Below are 20167 nucleotides of genomic sequence, written 5' to 3'. Positions count from 1 at the left end.
ACATTAGACACAGGGACAAGAGCACAGATAAGCAGCAACGGGAACAAAATGAGAGGTTTATATGAAAAATAAGACATTTCCTTTAATAACATCTGTAACATCACTGTTGTGTCCTGGTTTCATTTTCAATATATTCGACGATGCAGTATACACGTTCATGTAGACATTGAATCGATTAAGATTATATATGAACACAACATAAAAATGCATTGTTTTCTATAAAGACATCATAATAGGGCACAAATGGTGTAGCAGCAAAAAAGAGTGTAGATTTTTCTTTATACATAGGCTACAGTAGTACAATGTATTTGCAGAGGAGAGATTCATTACGAATTACAGCTAAAATGAAGTTACAAATACATTTCCGATGTATGCTCTACATCATACACAAGGTCATGGCTGGATATTAGAGATTATAAAATGTTATATAGTTAGCAAGGGACTTCTATAGGTTACTAAGACACTGGAGGCTAGAACAGGGCTAGCATCACAGCACAATGTAGACTGTGTGGATACAAAACACACTGATGTTCGATACTGACACAAGATTGGGACATTTGAATGTATATTATTCTGTCCTAGATGTAGGACAGAGCTGGGATGCAGACTTTGCATTTTAACACGAGAAAAATCTGGTCACAAGAAGTAACCCCCCGAAGCCCCCAAAAAGTCATCTCAGTGCCACAGCTCTTTTGTTGGAATGTGTTTGTGATATCTTGCATGTCCACATGAGTGGAGCTTTTCAGTTAAAGTCCATTTGCTCCTTCAGTTCTACCATCAACAGTTTTTTTTTTATCCAGTGGTCTAATGTCCAAATGTGCTTTGCAATCTCAAACACAAGTGCAATCTGTACTGAGGTTCACAGTTTCCCAAAATATTTGCTTGCTTTTTCACAAAATGCATTACAAAAGAGGCCTGGAGAGTGTTTTAGTTTTAACCAATAATAAATGCATGAATAGAAATAGTTGAGATAAACTTCAATGAGTTGTTTGAAATTTTGGGAACTCATTCTTGCACAGTTGATTAATATAGTTGTTAGAGTTGTCTTTGGTATGCATGTAGCCAAGCCAAATACATGTTATCTTAATTTTCCTTTAAGACTGGAAACTGGAAGCACCAGCTAGTTTAAAGGTAACACGTTCCTCTAATTCTTAATATTTGTTCTATCTGTATAAAAATGGTGGAAGTGCCATTTCACAGATTGCTGTGAGCCAGACTATTTCTTGGCTGTAGCAGTGACATCCTGCAGTCTTTGCTGGTTACAAATGCTTAGAGCCAACAGATAATTAGGCGTGTAACAACTGTAAAACCACAACGTGTAATTTTTTTCACTTTGGTTTTCGTACAGATTTTAATCTTACAAAGCTAAGCTAACAGACTATTGGATTCCACTTGAAATTTTCAGAACAGGCATAGCAGTTGTCTCAGTTGAATGTGTATTTCCCAACTGCCAAACCATTCTTCTAAAGTCAAGAACGGTCAACATTAATTTGAGGCCACAAAGATTTTGGGACACCATCTCCTGTTCCACATTATCACACAGTGTCTGGTCTACAGTCAGAAGACCAAGTCATCATTCCTCTGGCGAAAACGCTGCTCTTCCGATTGCTAAGACATCTTCAGAAATCTCCTATAGGCTCCACCCAACCGGTGCTTAGTACTACAAATTTGCTGCAGCTCAGAATCTCCACACTGGAGACTGTGCTTATTGCTAAATGTAAATACAAATATCATTATCATATAAGAGGTCTGAAATAACACAAAGAAAGTAACAACAATGCTAATGCTAATACTTGGTCATTAATATGTTATGACATAGAGGTAGTGATTGAAGCATTGATTGACAGGAATAACAAACACTGAACAATGAACTTGAGCGCGGAAAAAAATAATCTCACTCTAGGAGAGCATAAATACAGAGCTTATCACACTAGCCACTACATCGAAGTTCTTTTGCTCTAAGGCAGACACACACATAATTCAGAGTCTGGACTGCACACTTTTCCTTGGTGACCATTCATCAATCAGCAGGAAGGCTGAGTACTGACACAGTTTCTCATGGAGCTATGATGATAAAATTTAATAGGGGACATATTTTTTCAAAGGTTGTGAAAAATGGCTTTTTAACTCCCTGACCGGCCATTATGAGTCATCTTCGTGATAGCTTAGCTCAGGCTTTGGCTTGTCACACTGACAAGTTGCTCATTACCCAATCTTTTCTGAACCAGTCACATTTTAAATCCCCCATTCCCACCCAGCAACCAAGCAACCACAAACTAACATGGAGTTAAACCGTGACATTCAGCCAGAATACCAACAAGTTATCTTCCAAATGAATAATACTTTTTCCCAGCTCAAACATGCAACAACAACAGCCATGTTTTCCTTTCACTGCACTGGGAACTGCAGTTTGCTTGGTTTTCTGAAGGCTGCAGACAACACTGACGCACTGATTGTTTGAATTACACATTATAATGTATATAGTCTCCCATTTTGTTGCCAGTGTGAGCCGTCTCTGTTTAAATTCAATACATATGGGTATGGGTTTAGTTGTCCGCTGCGTATGCAGCCGGCCACCCAGTGTGACTCTTTATGCAGATGGATTAAGGATGAACAAAAACAAAACAAAGACACATTCTGCAATATAGAATATCTTTTCAATCAAGTTGACAGAATTATAATAAAATGTTAAACACAGGCATATAACACAATACATAATGAAGACTTTGCATTAAATTGCAAATACAAACCACGGACATTAATCTGCACACTTAGTGTGGCACGAACAAAAGCTTATGGCTACCTGCATTCATTTCACATTGCATGTGTATGTGTGTGTTTGTACATATATGATTGTGTGGGTGTGTTTGCCCCAGCATAGAGTGTGCGAAGCTGTATGCATCGGCATTTGAAGTGTTCCTGGTGTTATAAGCATGAATGTTTGTGTGTGTGTGAAGCAGTGGAGAGCCGCTAGGCCTCATTATTGTCATTCCCCTCACTGCCTAAAAGAGAGGCAAAGAGGCTGCTTTCAATCGATGTGCTGAGAAAAGATGGAGACAAAAGGCCAAATTAAACAAATGCCGGAAAGCGGCTCGGAGAGCCAGCCCGTGGTCATATGCTTTGAATGAGAGAAAACGGATGCAGGGATAACCCATCTGGGTCTTTCAGTGGGGAGACCACACAGATACACTCCCAGCGTTCAGCTCAACTATAGATTCGTGCACACTGGGGTGCCAGTTCATGTGCATGTCCAACGTCCTTTTGATGTCTGAGCTTGTATGTGTCCACCAATGATCTGTTCCCAATGTTTTTCAGATCTTTTGCACAAACGCTGGCCTTGTGGGCACCAAGTCACACCTTCCACTGTAGCATCTGTAGGTAACTGTAGGTTACCTGCTTAAGGCTAGCATGATCATTCCGGTTGTCTGTTCTCTTGTATTCCACTGGGAATTCTTGGGTCCAACATCCAAACTGCAGCTGAACAAAAAAATGTCCCACTGTGGGCTTGTCTATACCAAGACAGATTTTTTGGGGGGTATTTCCACATCTTTCAAGGTCACCCTTCTTCTGCCATGTTCATCCCGCCACTCATAGATGTGTGTGATTCTAGACATCTGCACATGCAAGCACGTCTGGACTGATGGAAGTTGTTCCAAAGAAGCGAGGTGGTAAGCTATTTGGCTGCACACACAGACACACACAGAGATCTAAAGTATATTGAGGCTAGAGTGCTACTACAGGATCTTATGTGTGCTTCTTCTAATATTTCCTTCAATCTGAGCTACTGGATAACGGGCGCCTGTATGCTCCACGGCAGTGATGCTGAGAGTGGATGATGAATCAGCAGGAGTAGTTGAAGAGAAGAAGAAAAAGAAAAGGGCCAGAAACATCAGGTCCTGATAGCATCACACCTGGAAGAAGAAATGACAAATAGAGGAAGGTTGTAACATGTGATCTTTATGGACAGCTGCAGGAATGACGCTCAGGTTTGATTGAGTCTTTAATTCTCCACAACACTGAGGATAATTTGAACAATGAAATTGAATTTTTCTTAGCAGACACTATTGTTCAAAATAGCATTTCTCCCTTTAGGGGTTTTCTCAAGGAGACTTTGACGTGTTGGGGAAAAGTGCCAGTCCAACTTCAGGACTAACTGTCAGCCTATTGTACCAAACGACTGCTTCAGCATTGATTTGTCACTCCATCAAATTTTCCTGACCAGCTGGACAGCATCTCAAATTAGACATTTAAAAAGTTCACATAAAACAACCTTTGACAGTAATACAAGTAAATAAATCATCACTCTAAAACGAGGTACTGTCTGATGCGGTCAAGTTGCTTTGTTGCATTTTCCTACAATTTTGAACTGTTTTGCTTTATACCTGTAAGTTTAACAATCAATAAAAAATTCAAACAGCAGATGTTTATGTTTTGCTTGTGTGCTGACTGACCTGCAGCGGTGAGTGTTGAGCCTTCGGCCTTTCCGGCTGCAGCTTTCAGCTGTGACGGAGCAGTGACACTCACACGACGTTGCATCCAGTACCCACTTCCTCCCTCTGCAGGGGCGGCAACAAGGCCTCGGAAAGGGAGAGGGAGCGGGAGAGGGAGAGGGAGAGGGAGAGGGAGAGGGTGAAGGAGAGGGAGATGGAGTTGGAGAAGGAGAGGGAGAGAAGGTGGTGGGAGGAGATGATGGGGGAGCAAGAGTCGGTGGAATATGGGTCCTGGATGAAAGAGGGATGTAAGAAAATTAGCAAAAGTCCAACGCCACAGTTTGAAGTACAGCAGAGGCTGAAAGGAATGTCGTTAGTTTCACGGGGACATGCTTTTAAAACATGCTTTTAAAAATTGAACTAATGATGGTGGTGTGAGATGCAGAGGTAAAGGATCGTCACGTTATTCCACATAAATATCTGCACTCAATTTCATCATCTATCTAATGAATAACATTCACCTTTATAGCTGCAGAATCATCAAAGTCTGTAGGCCTAACCATGTGGGAACCAACTTTCCTCCATTTGATTTGAGGTTAAAGGTTAAAAAGTGATGGACCATAGAAGATATTCACTATTTTCTAGAATGACTACAGGCTGTAATAAAGTTATTTTGCTGTTGATTTCATACAACACATATCTAGTATGGCTAGAAATGAAATTCTTGTTTAAACATGCACACTGTCTGAATTAAACTAACACAATGCAGTGTGTGGGAGATGTGTGACTAATGTGGGATACTGTTTGCTTAGCTGCTGACAAACTGTTCTCTCTGTCTAGTCTCCGTCCGTTACCATGGATTTGAGGCCTTTGGTTACTCTTCAAGACTCTGTACTTTCTCTAGGTCTGAGAAAGTTGCCTGCATTAGTTGGTCCATTAACTGAAGCTAGTGCTGCCTCGGTTGCTTCGGGAGGTTGGCTTCCCTAATGAGGTTACTTAATGAAGCAGAGAGGGGCCATCTTTGTTCAGATGCTGATGACCACGCCTGCCGCTGGCATGAACAGAGGAGGTGGCATTTGGGAGCAAATTACACAGATTTCACCCCTGCCAGGATCTGAATAAGCCTGATCTGAGTGATGGATGGGTGCCGAGGGACATCGCACCCAAACGGAGCCACCTCTGGCCCCTGAGGGACAGAAATGATTGACAGCAAAGAGGAAAGGAAGCAGATGGAGAAAAAAGCTGAAGAGAAAAGAGCATGAACTACTTTATCCTTCATTGCTCTGAACTGAAACATGGGAATCATGGGACATGTTGCTGCACCTCTTCCTTCACAGTGTCACAGTGCAATAGTTTCAAAACATTGTAATTCTTCTTGTATGTTTTTAACTAGCTGTTAAGAACATTTAGAAATGATGAGATGATAATTATTTAATGGCCCATATTACCACCAAATAAATAACTTTTTAAATAATTTACAATGTTTTTGTTCCTGGACTGTCTAAGTTGCCCAGTATGGCACAGAAGTAACAACTATAAATGAGCTCTGTGCCTGTGCACACGTGTGTGACCTTGACTGATGTGGCTGTAAAACAAATTGCCCTTCAGTAATAATATGGGCCAGATAACCTTGTGTGGTTTTCTAATCCAAATATTCAAGATGAAGCTGGCAGTATCATAAAAATACTGACGCACTAGTAAAAAGGAATACAAAAAGAAAAGTCAAACGTGTGCAGTATTCAACCTACACAGGTCTGATGGCCCCTCTTGTCTTCTTTCCGGACCTTCCCCTCTCCCTTTTCTTCTCGTTCCTTGCAGGCTTCAGATATGGCCTGAGAATACAGACACACATTTTTTTATTTTTAATTTGTCTGTAACAAAAAAATGTATTGTGAATATTTTGACCATATCCTTAAAGAAACTCAATGCCAAAGTTTATTAAGATGTGTATTACATAGTCGCACATAGCAGAGATCAGTCCTCTGCCAAACTTTCACTACTGTGTTTGATTACTTTCACAACAGAAAGTTGATTCCGAGCTCACGTTACTTCCTGTGATTAAGAAAAATCTCTGAAGAAGAAACAATCGCATCAGTGCAAGGGAGAAAGAGAAAGACACTATTAAGACATGGTTTTTATAGACTTGAATCTTGGGGCCTGTATTGCCTATATTTTGCTACGGTCTAGGTCATCCAGGTTGCTGATTCCCGACTCTAATAGTGCCCAGCTTTTATTGAACACAGTCAGCTTTACTTGTAAATGTATTCCGGCACAATCGGCAAAGTGCGTTTGCTTTTGGCTCTGGTTTCCACCTTGAGCTTTTCTGTTTCTGTATCACTGCTGGTAAACTCTGTGTTGGGACAGTGTTTATCAGCTTAGCCCTGACATCGTTAACCGAGCCGGCTGCTACTGCTGCTGCTGTTGTCTTTGGACCTCTAATAAACTATTATGGATACATGACTCTGCTTCGTCAGTCTGTGAGAGAGCACATGGCAGGGGAGATAAAATCATCACTATGGCGACAACAGGATGAAGACCATCCCAGGGGATGCTGAGGGAGAGTCACGCAGATGCTAACTCACCGAGGGACAAACACACATTCACACATACCCCAGAGAAACACATATGAAAAGCCTACCATGCTTTTAAGCAAATGCACAGTGTGTATTACTACACATGCACAACTAAATGTGGAGTTTCAGCAGATCTACACACACAAAACTTAGTGATGTTTAAAATGTATACACACACATACTGTACATTGGAATCCTTTATTTATGTCCACATCCTGACAGGAAGCAAGGGGACATAAACATTAAAGATGGAATCATATGATTGCCTGGTTGGACATACCAGTATGAAGCACACAAACAAACAACAGGAACCCAACAGAAACGTCTGTTTCACAAAATACAACCAACCCTAACCCTAATCCCACAGCAGACGCTCAATAAGACTTCATAGTGTCTTTCTCCCGGACACGTAGCATTAGTTAAAATAAAAAGCCGGATATTAACTGTTTCCTTTATGCCTCAGTCTGCTGACTGGGAGTGTAAAACCAGAAAATCAAGTTGCTTTAGGTCATGCATCACATGAGAAAATGTATCACAACCTTTTATAAATATCACATTTTTCATCATGGTTATATAACTCTCTTAAACTCACATGTAGCCACGATGTTTCTGGTTTTACACAACCTTCACCATATTACCACTTTATGTTGTGTGCCATTGTCATTCGTGAAGGTGATAAAGTTTGTTAAATAAAGCTGCTTTGTTGTTCGAATGAACCGGTCAAATAATCATTATGTTGATCTGCTGTTTGGCTTTATAGGTTCAATTATGTCAAAATTAAACCAGGAATGCAAGCATGGCCGTGCTTCAAGCATTGTTGTGACACTGTTGTCATAAAATGTTGAAAAGTCTTGCTTTTCTGGCCTGTGACATCGGAGTTATGAAGCAAGAATCCCCATCTGAATTAAAACAGCACCATTAGTGCAGAGCTTGGTTTTGATTGGATTTTTAAAGATGAGTAACATAAACAGCTCACCAAAATCAGATTAAAGAACAAAATAAATAAATAATCGTGAAGGGGTAAAAATGAGGAGGAGAAACTAAACAGGTTACCTTGGTGTAGGTGTTGGCTGGAGTTGTTCTTTTAATCTGCTCAGAGATAAAACAGTGTCAGAATAACAGGTTGAAGATAGCAGGTACACAATGAACAGGTGCACCCTGCATTTTCACCTTATGCACAAAGTGTTTTTATTACCTGCACTCGCACTGACTGTGCTCAACGAAAGGCAACTCAATGAGCTCATGTTTCATGAACGAGGTCCGCATCAGCTGTGCAGAGATTGGAAAAGCCACGTCAAACCACAGACGTTCCTCACGTTTATAGATATAGCATATGCGTTTACACCGATACCTCCATGGTGAGCGTGTGTGTGAGCGAGGGCACACACTCCAGGGCCTCGTCAGCACAGCAGCCACCACATCGTCTCACCGACACGCAGGACGGGATGAAAAGGTGGTGGGTCTCCCCCGGCAACTCCCGCCAAACCTCCACCAGAGTGTCCCGAGGCTCGCATCCACTCCTCGAATACACCTCCAACCACCGGCGCACTGGTGAGCCAACACAGACAACACAATGTAACCGCCACCCTTCCCGCTCCATGAAGGGGGATTCTTTAGGTAGGAAGAGGGGGCATACCTTCCCGACCTTCCCTGGACTTGGGGGAATCTGCTGGCCGCCAGTGAGCGAGCTGGAGGAGACAAAAATAATGTTTAAGTTCATATAAAAAGCAAAGTTTACAGTCAAATGTTTGGTCCTCATCCTTCCATGTTGAACTAAGGACAGATTGGATGCTACAATTACTTGCTATCACTTAATTTTAGGAGATTGACGCAGATTGGGGCTATCTAGGCTATCTAGTTAGCGACCATGCTAATTTCAGAAAAGAAAAGAATTAGGAGCAAAATCTTAGTTAAACTTAATGCTGGCTTTCATTTAGAAGTAACAAGTCGAGGAATTAAGTTTGAGACAGTTTTTTCTCGGCTAGGAACTGAACAAATATTAATGCATTGGTGATGTAGCTGTAACAAAAACGAACACCTTTACGTTTCACCAAAAGTTCTAAAATTATACCGAAATAGAAGAGAGAGCCAAATAGGAGCCAAGGAAGAGTGAAAGGTCGACGTGAAAAACATTTAAATCTACCTTTTAATACATCTGAGAAAAATGTTTGCAAAAGAGAAACATGTTCTGAGTACATGAAGCAGCATACAACATATTTTGAATGTATTAAAGCAGTTTCTTAATTCCTGCAAACTTGTTCAACAGTGTTAATATATATTCATCAGCTTTCATTGAGGATAATTTTTCTAAATTCAGTGCATCCCATTAAATCAAACCTTTGAGCTACCTGTTAACCAACCACAACACATGGTGGTAAGTGACAGGAATAAAGTTATTATTCTGAACTTTAACACTCAGATACAGATGAAGGAGGGTGAAAGTGGTGGCAGTCACATTTAACAAGTGTAAAATTTGGAAATTAAGAAATACAATAGGAATGATTAAACAGAATAAAGAGGTCCATTTGAGGATGTAACTAAAATGCCCACATTCACAACCAAACCCAAATCATATCTTGACTGTCGGGGTGAGTTTCTGGATTTCTTAACAACACATACTTGCTACCTTTGCCCTCAAGTCTATGATTTCAAACACTTTCAGGAGTCCTGCAGAGGAAGATAAGGAGTGAAACTGCCACTGAATTTCTTGACTGTTAACCGTCAGTCAGCAAGTAGCTGGGAGTCAACAAGTGGAGCAAATATTATTTCATTAAGAAAGGAAGTGTTAGCATGATTTGTTCTGAACCTTCCCAAGTCATTCACAGATGAAGTGACGCTCATTTTCTTTAATCACTTAATCATGTAAGGACAGCTTTGATATATTTGTACTTACTTTGAGTATTTTCATGTTCTGTTCATTTATATTTCTACTTCACCGCATTTCAGGGGCTAATAATACATTTTTCACTGCATTTTATTGATTTTATTTCTATAGTTAGTTGTACATTTTCAGATTCACATTCAAAAACATACAACAGCCTTACTGATTACCACACCCAACCTGTTTGAGCTGCGACTGTTACAGGCCACATTTTAGTGGAGTGGATGTACTTTAAGTTTAATTGCATTACATTTAGCTGATAATACTTCTGTTATTTGTAATTTTATTAAGATTATGAATGCAGGGCTTTGACATAAAAATGTGGCTTTTTACATTTGTACTTTATTGACGTAAAGGTCTGAATACTACTCTACTCCTACCATACAAAATGCAAAAAATAAGAGATTGTATTTTATAGCGCTCAGCTTTTTTTCTAACACACACAGTGTTGCTATTTGTCTTATGTGTGTGAATAGCAAGGCCACTTGTACGGGAATGTAGACTTTGTCCAGTCACCCCCCATGCCCCACCTCCCTTCACTACTCCACCCCTTCCTACACGCACACGCACATACACCCACGTATACAGGTTTGGCCCAGATTGAGTCGGAGTTAAACTGGGACTGAGGCCATTTTGTGACTGCAAGGGTGTGAGCTGAAGTAAGTGTGTCTTTTCTTAGAAAAGATTACATCCTTTTGGCAGCTACATCAATGAGGAGCTGACAGACACACACACACATACACACACGCAAACGCACAGTCCCGAGTGCCAGGCCAGTGCAATCTGCACTGGCATTGATGTCTGTCCAGTGTTTAACACATCCATTCTAGCCACTCCCAGAGCACAATGTACAGATGGGCAAAGTGTGTATTTGTAAATCTGTGTGTGTGTGTGTGTGTATTTGTTAGAGAAAGGCCTTGCCCTTCAGGTATGTACCACCTCTCCCACAAGCACACCAAGTCTCATCACTACAGGAACACAAGGGTGACCCCTTTTTCAGATAAGCAGTCAGAGAAACAGACTGCATGAGAGTCAAGTGTCTGGTCTGAGACAGCCACTGTGAACTGCCAAAGAGGCTTCTGTGTCCATGTAGCTGGCTGCATTGTAGTGTCTAGGATGAAAAATCATTGAAACATAGAATATACAGCAACACAAAATCAGGGCTGGATCCCACACCACCTCTGAGCACTGCTTGTTCCTGATAGAAGTCTCCAGACATAAATAAAAAAAAAACAGAGCATGCAGGTCTCTATATTTCTCTGTGTATTTTTATGTAGAAAAATTAGCCCATATATCACATCAAGGGCCGTGTCATCACAGCCAATGAACAGTTCTCATGAATGATAATAGAATTGTCATCTATTTAAATAACACAAAGTAAAACCTCCAAGTCCATGAAGAATTTAGGGTTCCATTTTCTAATCAAACACCCTTCATAAATCCTTACAAAAAGATGTCATGACAGGATTTAAACCTAAAATTATGAGTTGTTTTATCTAGTTGTTGGCTGACAGAAAATTAAGTTTGATACCTGCGTAGTTGGTTAAATTATTTATCTTCCACTTTGAGAATAGCAAATGTACTTTGTGTCGTGCTGTTGACCAGATGTAAGCTATTTGAAGACTGTCCTCTGGACTCTGTAGCAGGGCTTTGCAACTGGTTTGTGATTTTGTAATCTTTTCGTTTCACAGACCACTGTATTGATAATCCATGGATTAATCAATAATGAAAATGAAGGTGGTTTGTAGCTACTGGTTAATCAATCATTAACTAATCCTTCATAAAAAAGTTATAGGAACTAAATGATTAATAAGCACTCAATTTGTGCTGCCAGGTTGTAAAAAATCTCCTTCACAGGCACTTCATGTCATTCATTTTCTTTCCATGAGACAAATTGGTCCACAGAATTATTTCTGTCAAGTGAAATCAGATCCAACGAGCATCTGGTTAGCTTAGCTTAGCAAAAAGACCCAAGTAAGTGGAAACAATTCTGCCTCCAACAATTAGAAAATACCCTTTTAAAGCTCACATCTCTGTATTAATCTGAACAAAAGCCATTTAAAAAAAAGGAAACATTTGACCTTTTCATGGTGGTTATTGACACAAACAAGAGAGCAACAACCCAAAGAGTAGCTTGTCCCATAAAATGCCAGTTTTAAATGAAATTTTTCGGAAAAACAAAACCAGCAGTACAAAGAAACATCGATCAGCTTTAGATAAGCAGGTCAAAGGGTTGTAGCCTCCTACAGGCCTACTGCCCTCCCCGCTTCCGGTCTTTATGCTAAGCTAAGCTAACTGGACTGTGTGAACGTCACTGGATTTAATCTTTACATCTCTTCCGGTTGAAAACATGACGTCAGAGTGATTTCCGGTCCAAGTTTGTTTTACAAATATATTTTTTTTTCCCAAAAAAGAAATTGATTGAATGGCCCGTTTGAAACGTGTCAATGACTTTGTTGAGACGGATTTTTCTTCGGCAGTCTGGCAACCCAAAAGGTCGTTCAGACCAAGGATTTAAAATCTACACAGCTGCAGTGGAAGCATAAGTGACAGCGATCGGATCAGAAAAGCAAATGTGAAAACCAAATAACCAATGTAAAATATGAAGTGTAACACCCAACATGAGTGTTGAAGGTATTTTTCCTCTTAGTGGGTCTAAAGTGACAGGTGTCACTGACCTCGGGGATACGTGCCCCCACATTATCTCCCCCACACCAGGCTAATGCAAGTCAACAAAAAGATGGAATTAACCCCCCCAGCTCAGGTCTGGCTGCAGGCTGACCGTATAAGCCACTCTGTCTTTAGAGGCCAAATGGTCTATACATTCATACCTTGGCATGAGACGTCGGTATTCTGGTCAGCAGCAGGAACTGAAACATTCCTAGAATAACTTGAAGCATAATCCCCATTGTGCAGGACTCCAAGGGGCACACCAAAAAAAAAAAGAAAAAAAGAAAAACAAATTTAAAAAATCTAAAATTTGGACCGATCCCCCCAAAAATAGAAGAAACGAAACAAAGAAGGTGGTTTGTCCGGCTGACTCCTCAGTCCGCCTCAGTGGCCGGTGAAAGCAGAAAGCCCGCTGCCCTTCTCCCGGCTGCCATGTGGCATCCTCGGTGTTGGAATAATAACTTTTATGTTGTAGGAGCCAAAAAGACAGATCCCAGCAACAACTCCTACGGTAGTTTGTTAAATGCTCTTAAGGACACACTGGCAGCTATTGTCTGAAACAAGCATGCAGTTTTATATACAGCGACAACACGCGCCTTCCTTCAGTCATTATTTCATATCTAACCGTGACACCGTAAATCTGCTATTTAGGTGACAGCAGTTTAAACTTTGTGATTCCTCCCTGTATATTTTTTTTAGGTCACGGTCAGGCTGATGGTCCTGATCCCGTGAAACTGGTCTTGGAGGTCCGAGGTGGCGTGACTGCAGGATCAGCCAGGTTTCCCGCTGTATCGTGGTGTTATCATAAAAGCTGTGTCCGGCTGGAAAAAAGAAATCACATTATCCGGCTATCAGACGGTCATCCGGTTTGATCCAGCACTTCGGGCCAGCGTGCGGAGTGACAGTGCCGCATATTCCCCTCCGCGGCTCGGTCACAGTCCCTCCACACTGTCGCTCCCACTGAAAATGTGACGTTTCCCCTCCAGGCGCATCTCCTCGCTTTTTTTTTTATCCTCTTATAAATAAACCCAGAATAACGTCCTCCGCCGACATGGCAGCCCCGCTACGGCAGTGCAGGACGGCCCGCAGACACACAGACAGGTCTGGAAAGGTGGGAGTCTTCATTTGTTGTTGTGATCGGTTTCCTCATCGGTTTCCTCATTTCCTTTGCCCTTGAGACGCAACCATTGCGCTGCCAACTTTTTCCAAACGGGACAGGCGCACTGCATACAGGTGCTGCGTCTCCTCTGGTCCCGAGGTGGGCCGTCTGGGGGCCTCCAGGGACGGACCCCCCAGACATGTGGCGGACAGGGCTGCAGCTGCTACTGTGGACATGGATTTATTTTGGGGTAATCTGGGGGGTTTAGTCGATTTTCATATTTAGATAGGAATGCCGAACAACAGGTCAGATCACTTATTAGTAATTTGTTAGTGATTCATACTTTACTTTATAATTATTGATAACCTTTTCACTGATTTTCTTATTTTTCTCTAAAAGGAGCCCGGGTGTCTTTAGACTGCTGCCGTCACAATAGCAATATGAGGAGATGACCTTGGAAAACGTCAAATTTTACATATCAGATGATGCTTTGGCTGAAAATTTGTTTCATTTCATCACATAATAACCAAATTTAGATTCTACTCCATATTGTTAAACAAAACAATGAATGAATTGTGTACTGTATTCCTGACAGCACCTGAGGCTGTTTCAAAATGATGAAATCTGCTAAGACTTTATCTCACGCAGGTTTGTGTTACTTACATTTATGAAATAATTCTAAAGGCATTTCATCATTTCCCAGATATGCAAGTACAAAGGAAACAATTTATTCTAAAGTAAATCAACCTGAAACAGTCACCCCCTTGTGCCTGTAGTAAATTAAAAGGTGCACTAATAGCATTAATGACTGTTCAAGCGTCCAAGTCATGACAGTGAGACAGTGCGTCAGCATTTACAACACCATGATCATGAAGCTCAGCTCAGACATTATTCATGCTCATATTTGGTCTCTAGCAACATGAATTTGCTGCCCAAACACCATCACAGTAAATCAGACCGTATGTTGTACGGCATGACAGCAGATTAAAACTAAGATCAATTCATACTGTCTCTTTGCTGGTTTTCCTGCATAGTAGCTCCCTCTCCAATGAGCCTCGTCTTCATCAGTGTGTGTGTGTGTGTGTGTGTGTGTGGCGGCATGCTGACACCGTAATGTGTGTGTTTGGGTTATGACAGGGCACTCACACGCCACATGAGGGTGAGGGTGTCTGTATGCTATGTGGGGATAAGTTATCTCCACCTGATGTCTCGGGAAAGGGGCTGCTGGTGACAAGAAGAAAAGAGTCTCAGTGAAGTAAAATGAAATATTCCCCAGAAAACTGTTCGCACACATTCTTTTCAAAGTTCAGTCCATTCATGTGACTTTTCTGAGAGGACATATACACACCAAGGCCATTTCCCCATGTAGAAAATGTTTCACAACTGACATGAAACAAGGTTTTAATATGACCTTTTTTATGTTCTACCTTTAAAACTATTCTGATTCTCTTTTACAAATTCTAAGCACTAAGAAAATGGAAAATAAACTTGAGAATTCTTAAGCAAAGCAGATACATAATTATCTCTTCAACATGGTTGCTCATTAAGGGATCTGTCTACAGCAAGATGTTGAAGACTCCTGTTAACATGGCTCTCTCTTTTCACAGATGTTCACAATGTGGACTTCTTTGCAAAATAACCTTACATTTGTTGGGTGCAAAAAAATGTAAGCAAGGAATGGAGCTCAGCGGCTGCAGATGAACTGTGTTGTAAAACCAAATGAGAGAAGAAACAGGAAGCAATCACTGATGATAAAATGTTGATCTTTTAATCATTTCTCACTGACATTCCCTCAGGGAACATAACGAGAGTCAAAAAAAGGAAAAAAAAACTATATTTGTCTAAAAACTAAAAGGCAAAAGGTACATGTTGGCTATGAAGGTTGAAATATCTCTCACCCGAGTTGGAAACAATCCTTCCATTCAATGTGTGCATCTTCATAATCTCAGTATAATTAAACTACAATTAACTGACACAGTGTCACTCTTCGAGTCATTATATTGTTCATTCATTGATCATATTTGGAAAAGTTCAAGCGTTTCAGACAGGCCAGTAACCCGGCAGTCATTTAATGCACCATTTGTAACTGACTCGACAGAGTGACGCTCATAAAACCCAGGAGAACATTAAACTGTGACCTCTTGTGTACAACCCCAGATACGATTTTTATCAGTAGCATTTCCTTTTAGCACCAAGACACATATTGGCCCTTCAGTCTCTTAAACATGTTGGCTGAAAGTGTGCAATTAGCTCTCTGTTATCTGAGAGACCTGCACACTGTCTACCACCAACACAGAAATGAGCCTGAGGACAATAAATAACTTGCTGCTGTGAGTTCATTAGAGGTGATTTGTTAGTGTTCATTGTTGGTCCATTGGACAAACATTCTTCTGTCAGTCCAATCAATGCCAACATCTACAAATGGTTCAGTCCACAACTAAGCTTGGTTCACACCTCTGAGACCAAATGAAACCCCCTGACATCACGCCCACGCTTTTGTCTGTCTTCAGCTTCTCATTCCATTTGAAGAAGAACTTGGAATCTTTTTCATGTTTGAATAGCCAGAAAGAAACGTTGTTTGAATAAGCAGAAAGAAAACTTTAAAACCCTAAAACTCATAACACATTCAGACTGCCACATTCCACCTGCTGAGAGCTCAAATGCTCTCTTGGTGGTGTGGTGAGTGGGGGGTGGGGGGCAATTCCCTACTTGTCATCTCCACTGTTGGCATTTCTGTATTTCTCCAGGAACTCAGCATGTTTGTGTCGGAGGATTTCGGTTTGTTTCTTAAAACCGTTGACTCTTGAAAACAGCAGAGATGACACCTTCAGAATCAGCTTCATATTGAAACATCAGAAATATTTTCAGTTCGAAGCCAAATGTGGCATCAAAGAGAAGACAAGTAACTCTGGAACTTGAACCACTCACCTTGCTCTTTCTTTGGAGTCATTATAAATTTGTGTGATGATTCTATCTTTCTCGTCCATGAATTTCTTGTGCATGTCTTCCACTTTACTGAAAGAATAGAACAAGACATCTGAGTGGCAAGAATCGTAACACACCGACTTGGCTTGACCTGAAACTCTGCAGGCACTCTGTATGCACAGTTGTATTTATGAGTTTGTACAGCTGTTATAACAGCTCTTCAGACCATAAAGAAGTGAATCTCCACAAACAGAACTGGCACCGAGTTGGTGTGTGAAAACAAATACAATGACACAAGCCCTCAAGTTGTGCGAAGACATATGGCAAAGGGACGTGACCACAAAAAACGCATTCATCTGGCTGTAAATGTTCAACAAACAAAATTCAATACTGCAATGAGGGGAAAATAACTGAAAGTGAAATAGAGACTACACTGGAAACATAGTGGAGGATTGTTTCCTCTTTACGCTGGTTGTCTATGTGCAGCAATTACTTTACTTTGGATCTCATCAAAATAATATATATATATATATTTTTTTTTTCGCATTCACCTCTGAAAATGAATAGTTTAACACATGTACAGCAAGTACCATTGTGTAAGGTTTTTACCTGAAGAAGACTATATGGGCTCCTAAGCTCAACACCATGCCTAAGATACAGTAGCCCACCAGGCGGAAATTCCTCCTACTCCTCTTCTGCCTCTCCTCCGTCCTCATCTGAGCGGGACCAGAATGATGAAACTGTTCCCAGTAACGACTGTTCTCATGGGTGTCTGCACTGCAGGTGAAGTAGTTGAAGAAGGATCATGATTAGTAACACAGAGCATGGACAGACAGTACAACAATAAAATCAGAGTCAAGACATAAGATACTGTGTGCTCTTCCAGTGTATTTCAACAAGCACAAACTGACAGACTGTGTGTATCCTTACCCGGATCTGTAGGTGGTGTGACCAGAGGCAGATCTGAAGGTTTGCCCTCCGCTGTATCTATGTTGAATTTTGAAGTCGTACTCTTTCCTGCTCCACTCTTTGCTCAGTACTCGATAGGCTTCGTTTAGCTCCACAAACTGGCCATGCAGTGTTGGGTTTGATGGATCTTTGTCTGGGTGCATCTACAGTAACATGGGAGGAGGAGGTCAGTAAGGATGAGGTTAACAAAGTCAACTGTACAACCAAGACTCTGTGGGGTTGGTTTGAGGTTATCAGGACAGAAAATACCTAAATAAACAAAAAATGTTCTTACTTTATCTTTAACTTTTTTTTCTCTCTCTCTGTAGGGTGACTTGCCTCAACCCTCAATTATGTTAAACCCCAAGGTAAATACACATGTCCATCCATATTTACACTGGAAGCCACAGAATGAAAACAAACAGTCAGGAAGCCCACTGTGGGAACAGTTAACAACCACAAACAAGGCTGAGAAAGGCTGCCCTCAAGTGGTCAGACATTTTTTGTAAATACACTATATTCATACAAAAAGGGCAATACCTTCTTAGATTTGTTAAAAAAGGCTTCTTTAATTTGCTCCAAAGTGGCATCAGATTTGACTCCGAGGAGATCATAATAGTTCACAGCTTTTCTGTGGTAAGAAAGCAAAAATTACAAATGATACATTATCAAATCTGTGCAAAGCTGAATAGATTACCACAATCAGGCTCCTGAATTGTGATTACATTAAACAGGCGCACACTCACACACCCCTACCTGTGCGCAGAGCTGGTTGAGAACAGACGCAGCCCACTCTTGCAGCACCACAGGCAGAGTCGCAACTGAGACTCCAACTGCATGATGGGAGATTTCCCAAGTTCCTCAGATCTGTGCAGATTTTAACTGTATCCATGTTACAAAGACAGGGGAGCAAAAACATGTGAAAAGCAACTACAATCTCCAAACCCAAGACATGTGCTGCAGTGTCTTCAGAAATTACACATCAGGACTCTGAGGCTGACATCTGCAAATGTCTCAAAGAAAAGTCCCTGACACTGGACATAAATTACTCATTCATTTTTTATTTTTTTATAATCCATTTTTTTTATTTATCTGGTATAATTCTTGCTTTACCTATGTTGTCCTGATAACCTGAAGATTGCTTTCTGGCAGTACCTTTCAGTGTTTCCAGTGAAAACGACTGAGTCAGCGGACTCATCTGCTCACACGTGACCTATCAGAGAACCACAACAGAGGAGAGGCTGAAATGGTGTCACACAAACACACACAAAAACACACAGGTGTGTTATTGGGAACCTTTTCAACTCTGTATGATCGGAGCTGAACGATGCAGATTTACAGTCACTTTCAGCGGCTGTACCGTCTGCTGGTTCTTCACATGTGTAATAGTACTAAAAACAGCCAGACACCCAAGGAAGACAGCAGGAGACACAATAAGACACCCAAGGAAGACAGCAGGAGACACAATAAGACACCCAAGGGAGACAGCGGGAGACACAATAAGACACCCAAGGGAGACAGCAGGACACATCAGGGACAAACACTTTCTGCTGTTGTCCGTCCGGTGTTAGCAGTGGTTAGCTAACTTCCTGCTGCTAACGTTTCTGTATCTGGTTTGATGGCAATGAAATTATATTATAATCATCTATTAAACACAAACAGACCAAACAAAACATTAGCGATTAAAAGCGACATACCTGCAGCAGGCAGCAGTTTCACAACAGCGGAGCTGGAGCTCTTACATAAAGTCCGCCATCAAGGCACCGGAAGCTAAACCGGAAGAAGAGGCGCTTTCCTTCAAAGAAAAAATAAAAGAAGAAAGTGATCTATTTTGAAATTCAGTTAAATACTTCTGCACACACACAAAAAAAAGCATGGGAAAATTGAGTATTTTGTTGATTTTCAAAGCGAGAAAGACGAAAAATTGGAAAGAGCAAAACAAGCATCCAAATAACATACTGTTAACTTTTTATTTAATTAACTGGGAAAACAGGAAAAAAGAGAACTGTGTGTATGAACACAGAAATATTGATACACAAAAGAAATACATGGATTCAACAACTAATCAAGGAACTGAAACAGTGTAGAAGAGCAACATGGTTTGCTTCAGTCGGCATATAATACACAAGTTTGCTTTTGTTACACTATTGAGCACCCATTTGGGCCAAAGCCCAAAGTTTGATCCCTCCAGACTGGACCTGACCCCCCAGACCGGACCCCCTCTATAGAGACTAGAGACTAGGCCAGACTCCACAGTCTCTCATTCACTTGTCTCATGGCCACTGTGCAGGCTCAGTGTAGAAATAAGTGATTCATTCATGACTCATGATTCATTCATGACTCATGATTCATTCATGACTAACCCTAACCCATGACTCACGGGTCGTCAGGTGTTGTGTTCTTTACCTGTGTAGCCAGGGGATGGATGTTTAATTAGCCTTTCCTTTGGAATGAATTCATAAACTACAGGTCTTCGGTGACCAGGCAGGCTAACGTGAACAGCCGTCACAGAATGAAAACTTCTTAAAGATAGGTGGAGCGCTCTCCTACCGGGAAATAATCAGTCATTTCAACTTCAGTAGGCTTTGGCCCAAAAGGCTGCTCAATAGTTTAACAAAAGCAAACTTGTGTATTATATGTC

General features: G+C 41.0%; 2 protein-coding genes across 3 annotated transcripts; both read right to left on the bottom strand.

Annotated features, from left to right (window-relative positions):
* Positions 1 to 99: 99 nt before the first annotated feature.
* Positions 100 to 13689, bottom strand: vegfba (vascular endothelial growth factor Ba). The gene is made up of 8 exons (XM_029512686.1): positions 12716 to 13689; positions 8640 to 8691; positions 8355 to 8551; positions 8199 to 8272; positions 8057 to 8092; positions 6179 to 6262; positions 4452 to 4721; positions 100 to 3911 (listed from the first exon to the last, which is right to left on the bottom strand). Exons 1-8 carry the CDS (start codon positions 12791 to 12793, stop codon positions 3890 to 3892), a joined length of 813 nt encoding a protein of 270 aa, XP_029368546.1. The 5' UTR covers positions 12794 to 13689; the 3' UTR covers positions 100 to 3889.
* Positions 13690 to 15399: 1710 nt separating this feature from the next.
* Positions 15400 to 19307, bottom strand: dnajc4 (DnaJ (Hsp40) homolog, subfamily C, member 4). 2 transcript variants are annotated; one of them, XM_029512687.1, is made up of 7 exons: positions 19224 to 19307; positions 18283 to 18739; positions 18067 to 18157; positions 17509 to 17690; positions 17188 to 17355; positions 16582 to 16668; positions 15400 to 16478 (listed from the first exon to the last, which is right to left on the bottom strand). In XM_029512687.1, exons 2-7 carry the CDS (start codon positions 18363 to 18365, stop codon positions 16310 to 16312), a joined length of 780 nt encoding a protein of 259 aa, XP_029368547.1. In that variant the 5' UTR covers positions 18366 to 18739; positions 19224 to 19307; the 3' UTR covers positions 15400 to 16309. The 2 variants fall into 2 exon arrangements, with proteins under 2 accessions (XP_029368547.1, XP_029368548.1); XM_029512688.1 differs by having other exon boundaries at positions 15400 to 16455.
* Between the last annotated feature and the right edge of the window lie 860 nt (positions 19308 to 20167).

This window comes from Echeneis naucrates, chromosome 10 (assembly GCF_900963305.1).
Source record: "Echeneis naucrates chromosome 10, fEcheNa1.1, whole genome shotgun sequence".
NCBI lineage: Eukaryota > Metazoa > Chordata > Actinopteri > Carangiformes > Echeneidae > Echeneis > Echeneis naucrates.
This window is presented reverse-complemented; position numbering and strand designations above follow the sequence as displayed.